An 11,250-nucleotide genomic window follows, 5' to 3' on the forward strand; every position below is an offset into this window, starting at 1 on the left:
TGCCATCATGTGCCAGCAATGCCCCTCTGCCATGTACATTGGTCAAACTGGACAGTCTCTACGTAAAAGAATAAATGGACACAAATCAGATGTCAAGAATTATAACATTCATAAACCAGTCGGAGAACACTTCAATCTCTCTGGTCACGCAATCACAGACATGAAGGTCGCTATCTTAAAACAAAAAAACTTCAAATCCAGACTCCAGCGAGAAACTGCTGAATTGGAATTCATTTGCAAATTGGATACTATTAATTTAGGCTTAAATAGAGACTGGGAGTGGCTAAGTCATTATGCAAGGTAGCCTATTTCCCCTTGTTTTTTCCTAACCCCCCCACCCCCAGATGTTCTGGTTTAACTTGGATTTAAACTTGGAGAGTGGTCAGTTTGGATGAGCTATTACCAGCAGGAGAGTGAGTTTGTGTGTGTATGGGGGTGGGGGGGTGAGAAGCCTGGATTTGTGCTGGACATGGCCCACCTTGATTACCATGCACATTGTAGGGAGAGTGGTCACTTTGGATGAGCTATTACCAGCAGGATAGTGAGTTTATGTGTGTGATTTTTGGGAGGGGGGTGAGAGAACCTGGATTTGTGCAGGAAATGGCCCAACTTGATTATCATGCACATTGTGTAGAGAGTTGTCACTTTGGATGGGCTATCACTTTGGATGAGGCCAGTGAAGAAGCTTGGCAACATGTGACCTCCAGAAGAGGTAAGCGGAATGTCTGGGTTCCAGTAACACAGACACAGGTAACTAACCGCTTTCATGTTCTCTCCACAGGTACCATTGCGGAGAGTGGACCAGATGATATGTCTGGGGCGAGAAAGCAGAAGGAGACTCTGCTGGTTGGAAGGCATGAGATGCGATGTCCTGAGGTTGGGGGTTCCACGACCACCACTCCCAAGAGGAGAAGGCGGGTGGTGGTGGTCGGGGACTCTCTCCTCCGGGGGACTGAGTCATCTATCTGCCGCCCTGACCGGGAAAACCGAGAAGTCTGCTGCTTGCCGGGGGCTAAGATTCGCGATGTGACGGAGAGACTGCCGAGACTCATCAAGCCCTCGGATCGCTACCCCTTCCTGCTTCTCCACGTGGGCACCAATGATATTGCCAAGAATGACCTTGAGTGGATCACTGCGGACTACGTGGCTCTGGGAAGAAGGATAAAGGAGTTGGAGGCGCAAGTGGTGTTCTCGTCCATCCTCCCCGTGGAAGGAAAAGGCCTGGGTAGGGACCGTCGAATCGTGGAAGTCAACGAATGGCTATGCAGGTGGTGTCGGAGAGAAGGCTTTGGATTCTTTGACCATGGGATGGTGTTCCATGAAGGAAGAGTGCTGGGCAGAGACGGGCTCCATCTTACGAAGAGAGGGAAGAGCATCTTTGCCAGCAGGCTGGCTAACCTAGTGAGGAGGGCTTTAAACTAGGTTCACCGGGGGAAGGAGACCAAAGCCCTGAGGTAAGTGGGAAAGCGGGATACCGGGAGGAAGCACAGGCAGGAATGTCTGTGAGGGGAGGGCTCCTGCCTCATACTGAGAATGAGGGGCAATCAACAGGTTATCTCAAGTGCTTATATACAAATGCACAAAGCCTTGGAAACAAGCAGGGAGAACTGGAGGTCCTGGTGATGTCAAGGAACTATGACATGATTGGAATAACAGAAACTTGGTGGGATAACTCACATGACTGGAGTACTGTCATGGATGGTTATAAACTGTTCAGGAAGGACAGGCAGGGCAGAAAAGGTGGGGGAGTTGCACTGTATGTAAGGGAGCAGTATGACTGCTCAGAGCTCCGGTACGAAACTGTAGAAAAACCTGAGTGTCTCTGGATTAAGTTTAGAAGTGTGTGCAACAGGAGTGATGTGGTGGTGGGAGTCTGCTATAGACCACCGGACCAGGGGGATGAGGTAGATGAGGCTTTCTTCCGGCAGCTCACAGAAGCTACTAGATCGCATGCCCTGATTCTCATGGGTGACTTTAATTTTCCTGATATCTGCTGGGAGAGCAATACAGCGGTGCATAGACAATCCAGGAAGTTTTTGGAAGGCGTAGGGGACAATTTCCTGGTGCAAGTGCTAAAGGAGCCAACTGGGGGGGGCGCTTTTCTTGACCTGCTGCTCACAAACCGGGTAGAATTAGTGGGGGAAGCAAAAGTGGACGGGAATCTGGGAGGCAGTGACCATGAGTTGGTTGAGTTCAGGATCCTGACGCAGGGAAGAAAGGTAAGCAGCAGGATACGGACCCTGGACTTCAGGAAAGCAGACTTCGACTCCCTCAGGGAACGGATGGCCAGGATCCCCTGGGGGACTAACTTGAAGGAGAAAGGAGTCCAGGAGAGCTGGCTGTATTTCAAGGAATCCCTGTTGAGGTTACAGGGACAAACCATCCCGATGAGTCGAAAGAATAGTAAATATGGCAGGCGACCAGCTTGGCTTAATGGTGAAATCCTAGCGGATCTTAAACATAAAAAAGAAGCTTACAAGAAGTGGAAGGTTGGACATATGACCAGGGAAGAGTATAAAAATATTGCTCGGGCATGTAGGAATGATATCAGGAGGGCCAAATCGCACCTGGAGCTGCAGCTAGCAAGAGATGTCAAGAGTAACAAGAAGGGTTTCTTCAGGTATGTTGGCAACAAGAAGAAAGCCAAGGAAAGTGTGGGCCCCTTACTGAATGAGGGAGGCAACCTAGTGACAGAGGATGTGGAAAAAGCTAATGTACTCAATGCTTTTTTTGCCTCTGTTTTCACTAACAAGGTCAGCTCCCAGACTGCTGTGCTGGGCATCACAAAATGGGGAAGAGATGGCCAGCCCTCTGTGGAGATAGAGGTGGTTAGGGACTATTTAGAAAAGCTGGACGTGCACAAGTCCATGGGGCCGGACGAGTTGCATCCGAGAGTGCTGAAGGAATTGGCGGCTGTGATTGCAGAGCCATTGGCCATTATCTTTGAAAACTCGTGGCGAACGGGGGAAGTCCTGGATGACTGGAAAAAGGCTAATGTAGTGCCAATCTTTAAAAAAGGGAAGAAGGAGGATCCTGGGAACTACAGGCCAGTCAGCCTCACCTCAGTCCCTGGAAAAATCATGGAGCAGGTCCTCAAAGAATCAATCCTGAAGCACTTGCATGAGAGGAAAGTGATCAGGAACAGCCAGCATGGATTCACCAAGGGAAGGTCATGCCTGACTAATCTAATCGCCTTTTATGATGAGATTACTGGTTCTGTGGATGAAGGGAAAGCAGTGGATGTATTGTTTCTTGACTTTAGCAAAGCTTTTGACACGGTCTCCCACAGTATTCTTGTCAGCAAGTTAAGGAAGTATGGGCTGGAAGAATGCACTATAAGGTGGGTAGAAAGCTGGCTAGATTGTCTGGCTCAACGGGTAGTGATCAATGGCTCCATGTCTAGTTGGCAGCCGGTATCAAGTGGAGTGCCCCAAGGGTCGGTCCTGGGGCCGGTTTTGTTCAATATCTTCATAAATGATCTGGAGGATGGTGTGGATTGCACTCTCAGCAAATTTGCGGATGATACTAAACTGGGAGGAGTGGTAGATACGCTGGAGGGGAGGGATAGGATACAGAAGGACCCAGACAAATTGGAGGATTGGGCCAAAAGAAATCTGATGAGGTTCAATAAGGATAAGTGCAGGGTCCTGCACTTAGGATGGAAGAATCCAATGCACCGCTACAGACTAGGGACCGAATGGCTAGGCAGCAGTTCTGCGGAAAAGGACCTAGGGGTGACAGTGGACGAGAAGCTGGATATGAGTCAGCAGTGTGCCCTTGTTACCAAGAAGGCCAATGGCATTTTGGGATGTATAAGTAGGGGCATAGCGAGCAGATCGAGGGACGTGATCGTTCCCCTCTATTCGACATTGGTGAGGCCTCATCTGGAGTACTGTGTCCAGTTTTGGGCCCCACACTACAAGAAGGATGTGGATAAATTGGAGAGAGTCCAGCGAAGGGCAACAAAAATGATTAGGGGTCTGGAACACATGAGTTATGAGGAGAGGCTGAGGGAGCTGGGATTGTTTAGCCTGCAGAAGAGAAGAATGAGGGGGGATTTGATAGCTGCTTTCAACTACCTGAAAGGGGGTTCCAAAGAGGGTGGCTCTAGACTGTTCTCAATGGTAGCAGATGACAGAACGAGGAGTAATGGTCTCAAGTTGCAGTGGGGGAGGTTTAGATTGGATATTAGGAAAAACTTTTTCACTAAGAGGGTGGTGAAACACTGGAATGCGTTACCTAGGGAGGTTGGTAGAATCTCCTTCCTTAGAGGTTTTTAAGGTCAGGCTTGACAAAGCCCTGGCTGGGATGATTTAACTGGGAATTGGTCCTGCTTCGAGCAGGGGGTTGGACTAGATGACCTTCTGGGGTCCCTTCCAACCCTGATATTCTATGATTCTATGATCACCAGCAGGAGAGTGAATTTGTGTGGGGGGGTGGAGGGTGAGAAAACCTGGATTTGTGCTGGAAATGGCCCACTTGATGATCACTTTAGATAAGCTATTACCATCAGGACAGTGGGGTGGGAGGAGGTATTGTTTCATATTCTCTGTGTGTATATAAAGTCTGCTGTAGTTTCCATGGTATGCATCCGATGAAGTGAGCTGTAGCTCACGAAAGCTCATGCTCAAATGAATTGGTTAGTCTCTAAGGTGCCACAAGTCCTCCTTTTCTTTTTGCGAATACAGACTAATACGGCTGTTACTCTGAAACAGCCATTTGTGAGTTTCATCCATCTGCCAGTTTCACTTGTAATCTAGATTTCTGAGTTTTGTATTAAGTGTGTTTGTACAGTGCCCACTACAATGGAGCTGTGATTGGAGCCGTTAACCAGTACCTGAATACAAATAATAGAACATTGTATGGGTGCTGCACTCCTGCCTCTTAGTCTGCTCGCTGTTCTCGTGTATCTCACGCCACCTCCCTGAAAACTATTCTGCATTGGCACGTAGTTGTCTTATTTCTGTAGGGGAACAGCACCTAGTAGTCCATAAGTGGGCAAGGAATTGTCATGGTAAGTTGACTATCCCTTTTGAGCTGCTCTTTTTATTTGTATTACTTTACAGCACTCAGAAGCTAAATCATACCCTGTCAGTGCCTTGCACAGATATGATATGGTTATCCCAAAGGTACATTTCTCACCTGTGAGCAACCAAAGAGCATATTCATGTCTTAGAGTTGAACCGCTGTCTCCTGTGTACATTGAAATACTGTGAGAGACCCTCTCTCTCTTTGCTTTCTATTTCACAGGTTATTGGATACCCCTATGCTACGTATCGAGCTGTGTGCGCTCGTCAAGGTGTCTACAGCTCTGGAGCATGTGGTTTTGTTGATTTCAATGAGCAACTCACAGAGCCAATATCCAGTGCAATCTCCATGACATGGAATGACGTCTTCAGGTACCCTCCTTTTCACTGCACACTAGGACATTCTGACTAACACAAGACACTTGCAAACCTCTCTGGTATAAAAACAAACACAATTTTGTGCTGTCTGCCAAAAACAGCGAGATGAGCTGGTACAAAATGCATGGCCTCTGTTCTCTAATGTCCTCAGGCCACTTTATGCCGTAGGTGAAATGATATTCCAGCATTTGATACAGGGAATGGCAAAACTTCATGATTTCTTCCCCTGAGGGGCTGAGCCTTCCAATTCACTTCCTGTCTCCCAAAAGGTGGAGATCACCTCATGGCTGATTTAGTGTCTAATTTGCATTGCTTCCTAAATGGGAAAGGATTAGTTATGCACTCGTTTGTATTTTTGTATTAAATTGTATCACACAGTCCCTAGTCTTGCAACCAAATGCCAGAGTGCTGGCACAGAGCCCAGTTTTCTTAAGTGCGGTTGCAGAATGGGGGCCCTATTCTCTAGTCGCTTCGTGTATTCAATTACTATTTTAAAAATACAGTCTTTATACACTGTATCTGTGTACTAGTTATAACTTGTATTGTAATGCAAGTCTTAACAAGGATGAAGGTGTTAAATTCTGAAACTCTTAAGTGAACGTAAAATTTACTAATCCTTTGGAGAATATTATTTATATCATGGAGTAACAGTACTTATTTAAAATATCCTCTTCTGAATTAAGAAATCAATCACTTGTAGCCTATGTGATCCAAACTTTGGAACAGTAGATCCATTATATAAATTGCCATACTGGATAGTGGTCTATCTTTTATAGGTACTAATACACCGCTTCATTAAAAGGTATAAAGTGCTTTGAGATCCTCTGATGGAAGCTGTTATAGAAGTAGGAAAGCCCAGGACAGAAACAGACAGATCTGATGCAGCAAGGGTTCCCTGAAAGGGCACCTAGCATTTGTAGTGGGACTTTAGACCCTGTGGAAAAAAAATGCAGATGTTTCATAGAACTCATTTCTCTGGACATAACTTCATCATTTGGTCATCAGTATGACCCCACCATTTTATCTCCTCCAAGAGCAGTTAAGTGCATGGTGATCATGCCCCCAAATGCCCCTTTTGGCATTGCAGCGTGTTACTCATGCCCTTAGGTGCCTGGATTAATCCTTGAATGTATTTTCCCCCTTCCAGTTGTAGATTGGGGGAGTCCATCAAACAGTTCAGCAAAGCCATCTTAGATAAATTGAAATACTTCTTCAGAGATCTCAAGAACAAGCTCCAGGAAAAAGGCAGAAACACAGAGCCAGTAAGCGTCATTCAGAGGCATCAAATGGAAGCTGTCCAGGCTTTGGTAAGATTGGCAAGGGGGTCCATGCAGTGGATGCCCTTCAAAACTTGTCTGTTTTGTGTTGGGTAAATATGGTGAGGATGCCTCACTGTTTACAGTTTGCCCTGTGCTTACTATAGGGAATCTGCAAATGCTCAAGTAATATAACTGTTGTGGGTAATGGGCAACGTTTAGTAAGCAGCCACTTCATTTGAAATGAGAGAACTTTTTGTAGCAAACCATACTGATTTTTCCTTCCTTCACTTCTCAGATGTGTAACTTTCTCCTGGATCAGACGGAGTACATCAATAAAAGGCAGCGTGGTATATCCCGTGTCCTGACGCCAGAAATACAGGCTAGCATGAAACCAGTATATGCAGGTAGGAAAATCCTATAGCTGGGCTAAGTCTGGCTTCCTGTGCATTGAGTTCCTGACCTGGGAACCAAATTGTAGCAGTGACGCTAAACATCTGTGCAGTGGTGAATTCTGCCAGTTAGTACTGGACAGAATGGTTCCCAAGCTGGTAATATGGAAATCTCTATGGTGGTAAAAAGAAAAGGAGTACTTGTGGCACCGTGGAGACTAACTAATTTATCTGAGCATAAGCTTTCGTGAGCTACAGCTCACTTCATTGGATGTATACTGTGGAAACTGCAGAAGATCCACAGCATGCATCCGATGAAGTGAGCTGTAGCTCACGAAAGCTTATGCTCAGATAAATTGGTTAGTCTCTAAGGTGCCAAAAGTCCTCCTTTTCTTTTTGCGAATACAGACTAACACGGCTGCTCCTCTGAAACCTGGCTGGTGGTAGTGTCACTACATGACTCCGCCTGTTGAGTCTGCTTTTCCCACTTTCATTTCTTACATTTCAAAGGCCTAGCTCAAAGGGATCACTTTACATTCTTATTCTTGAGCAGCTGAGTAATAATGTTGTGTATTTGTAGATCACTTAGCATCTTCAAAAGGGAGAGAAGGAGCAGAGAATGAAATTCCACAGCAGTGCTGTGGAACTGCACAGAGCTAGAGCTGGAGTCTGTCACAGCAATGGAGTAGCACCCAGGTGTGGTGCGTGCCTCCATCTGACAGTGAAATCTGACACTGAAAACACCCACTCAGTGTGCAGCGGCAGTCAAAAAAGCAAACAATGTTGGGAATCCTTAAGAAGGGGATAGATAATAAGACAGAAAATATCTTATTGCCTCTATATAAATCTATGGTAAGCCCACATCTTGAATACTACGTGCAGATGTGCTCACTCCATCTCAGAAAAGATATATTGGAATTGGAAAAGGTTCAGAAAGGGCAACAAAAATGATTAGGGGTATGGAACAGTTTCCATCTGAGGAGAGATTGGACTTTTCAGAATGGAAAAGAGACAGCTAAGGGCAGATAAGATAGAGGTCTTTAAAATCATGACTGGTGTGGAGAAAGTAAATAAGCAAGTGTTATTTACTCCTCATTACAGAAGAACTAGGGGTCAACAAATGAAATTAATAGGCAGCAGGTTTAAAACAAACAAAAGGAAATATTTCTTTGTACAACACATGGTCAACCTGTGGAACTCCTTGCCAGAGGATGTCGTGAAGGCCAAGACTATAACAGGGTTCAAAAAAGGACTAGATAAATTCATGGAGGATAGGTTCATCCATGGCTATTAGCCAGATTGGACAGGGATGGTGTCCCTTGCCTTTGTTTGCCAGAAGCTGGGAATGGGCAACAGGGGATGGATCACTTGATGATTACCTGTTCTGTTCATTCCTTCTGGCCACCATCGGAAGACAGGATACTAGGCTAAATGGACCTTTGGTGTGACCCAATATGGTCATTCTTACATTTTTATGAAATGGCAGTCTCACCAAAGAACAACAGTTGAAATACAGGTTTCAGAGTAACAGCCGTGTTAGTCTGTATTCGCAAAAAGAAAAGGAGTACTTGTGGCACCTTAGAGACTAACCAATTTATTTGAGCATGAGCTTTCGTGAGCTACAGCTCACTTCATCGGATGCATACCGTGGAAACTGCAGCAGACTTTATATACACACAGAGAATATGAAACAATACCTCCTCCCACCCCACTGTCCTGCTGGTAATAGCTTATCTAAAGTGATCAACAGGTGGGCCATTTCCAGCACAAATCCAGGTTTTCTCACCCTCCACCCCCCCCCCACAAATTCACTCTCCTGCTGGTGATAGCCCATCCAAAGTGACAACTTTTTACACAATGTGCATGATAATCAAGTTGGGCCATTTCCTGCACAAATCCAGGTTCTCTCACCCCCCTCCCAAAAACCACACACACAAACTCACTATCCTGCTGGTAATAGCTCATCCAAAGTGACCATTCTCCCTACAATGTGCATGATAATTAAGGTGGGCCATTTCCAGCACAAATCCAGGTTTTCTCACACCCCCCCCCACCCCCATACACACACAAACTCACTCTCCTGCTGGTAATAGCTCATCCAAACTGACCACTCTCCAAGTTTAAATCCAAGTTAAACCAGAACATCTGGGGGTGGGGGGGTTAGGAAAAAACAAGGGGAAATAGGCTACCTTGCATAATGACTTAGCCACTCCCAGTCTCTATTTAAGCCTAAATTAATAGTATCCAATTTGCAAATGAATTCCAATTCAGCAGTTTCTCGCTGGAGTCTACTCTACTTGCGCTATATTGATGACATCTTCATCATCTGGACCCATGGAAAAGAAGCCCTTGAGGAATTCCACCATGATTTCAACAATTTCCATCCCACCACCAACCTCAGCCTGGTCCAGTCCACACAAGAGATCCACTTCCTGGACACTACAGTGCTAATAAACAATGGTCACATAAACACCACCCTATACCAGAAACCTACTGACCGCTATTCCTACCTGCATGCCTCCAGCTTTCACTCTGACCACACCACATGATCCATCGTCTACAGCCAAGCTCTGCGATACAACCGCATTTGCTCCAACCCCTCAGACAGAGACAAACACCTACAAGATCTCTGTCAAGCTTTCTTACAACTACAATACCCACCTGCGGAAGTAAAGAAACAGATTGATAGAGCCAGAAGAGTTCCCAGAAGTTACCTACTACAGGACAGGCCTAACAAAGAAAATAACAGAACGCCACTAGCCGTCACCTTCAGCCCCCAACTAAAACCCCTCCAACGCATTATTAAGGATCTACAGCCTATCCTGAAGGATGACCCAACACTCTCACAAATCTTGGGAGACAGGCCAGTCCTTGCCTACAGACAGCCCCCCAACCTGAAGCAAATACTCACCAACAACCACATACCACACAACAGAACCACTAACCCAGGAACTTATCCTTGCAACAAAGCCCGTTGCCAACTGTGCCCACATATCTATTCAGGGGACACCATCACAGAGCCTAATAACATCAGCCACACTATCAGAGGCTCGTTCACCTGCACATCCACCAATGTGATATATGCCATCATGTGCCAGCAATGCCCCTCTGCCATGTACATTGGTCAAACTGGACAGTCTCTACGTAAAAGAATAAATGGACACAAATCAGATGTCAAGAATTATAACATTCATAAACCAGTCGGAGAACACTTCAATCTCTCTGGTCACGCAATCACAGACATGAAGGTCGCTATCTTAAAACAAAAAAACTTCAAATCCAGACTCCAGCGAGAAACTGCTGAATTGGAATTCATTTGCAAATTGGATACTATTAATTTAGGCTTAAATAGAGACTGGGAGTGGCTAAGTCATTATGCAAGGTAGCCTATTTCCTCTTGTTTTTTCCTACCCCCCCACCCCCAGATGTTCTGGTTTAACTTGGATTTAAACTTGGAGAGTGGTCAGTTTGGATGAGCTATTACCAGCAGGAGAGTGAGTTTGTGTGTGTATGGGGGTGGGGGGGATGTGAGAAAACCTGGATTTGTGCTGGAAATGGCCCACCTTAATTATCATGCACATTGTAGGGAGAATGGTCACTTTGGATGGGCTATCACCAGCAGGAGAGTGAATTTGTGTGGGGGGGGTGGAGGGTGAGAAAACCTGGATTTGTGCTGGAAATGGCCCAACCTGATGATCACTTTAGATAAGCTATTACCAGCAGGACAGTGGGGTGGGAGGAGGTATTGTTTCATATTCTCTGTGTATATATAAAGTCTGCTGCAGTTTCCACGGTATGCATCCGATGAAGTGAGCTGTAGCTCACGAAAGCTCATGCTCAAATAAATTGGTTAGTCTCTAAGGTGCCACAAGTACTCCTTTTCTTTTTAGTTGAAATACAGGAAGGCTATCCTGTTCCTGTAATCCTTCTGGATGTTAGGAGCCACACCAAAATAAGTCTCTGGAAACTTTATAAAGGACTTCAGAGACACTGTAGTGATTGCTTCATATGGTGGCATGTATGAAGTAATACTTTGCTGCTGTGTTTATGATTGCATAGGTCTGGGCTTATTTAAAATTGGAAGCATGTGATGATGAAAGCAGAAGAGTGGTAGGTCAAATGCTGTCCACTGTTTTGAGATTAGAAGTCTAGGGATTGTGGAGACCTTATGGGTTTTGAAATGTACTGATATGTTTT

General features: G+C 45.5%; 1 protein-coding gene across 7 annotated transcripts in view; it reads left to right on the forward strand.

Moving 5' to 3' along the window:
* Nucleotides 1–11,250, forward strand: part of LOC125630861 (uncharacterized) — a 111,670-nt gene that overhangs the window by 71,361 nt on the left and 29,059 nt on the right. For 6 of the 7 annotated variants that reach the window (XM_075124858.1, XM_048837000.2, XM_075124857.1 and 3 more), the window contains exons 18-20: nucleotides 5,251–5,399; nucleotides 6,553–6,712; nucleotides 6,960–7,068. In XM_075124858.1, the coding sequence (XP_074980959.1) occupies nucleotides 5,251–5,399; nucleotides 6,553–6,712; nucleotides 6,960–7,068 (418 nt within the window). Of the gene's footprint in view, nucleotides 1–781; nucleotides 1,075–5,250; nucleotides 5,400–6,552; nucleotides 6,713–6,959; nucleotides 7,069–11,250 lie in introns of those variants that run through there. The other variant, XM_075124859.1, reaches the window with a different exon arrangement.

The sequence above is a fragment of the Caretta caretta genome, chromosome 2, assembly GCF_965140235.1.
Source record: "Caretta caretta isolate rCarCar2 chromosome 2, rCarCar1.hap1, whole genome shotgun sequence".
Taxonomy (NCBI): domain Eukaryota; kingdom Metazoa; phylum Chordata; order Testudines; family Cheloniidae; genus Caretta; species Caretta caretta.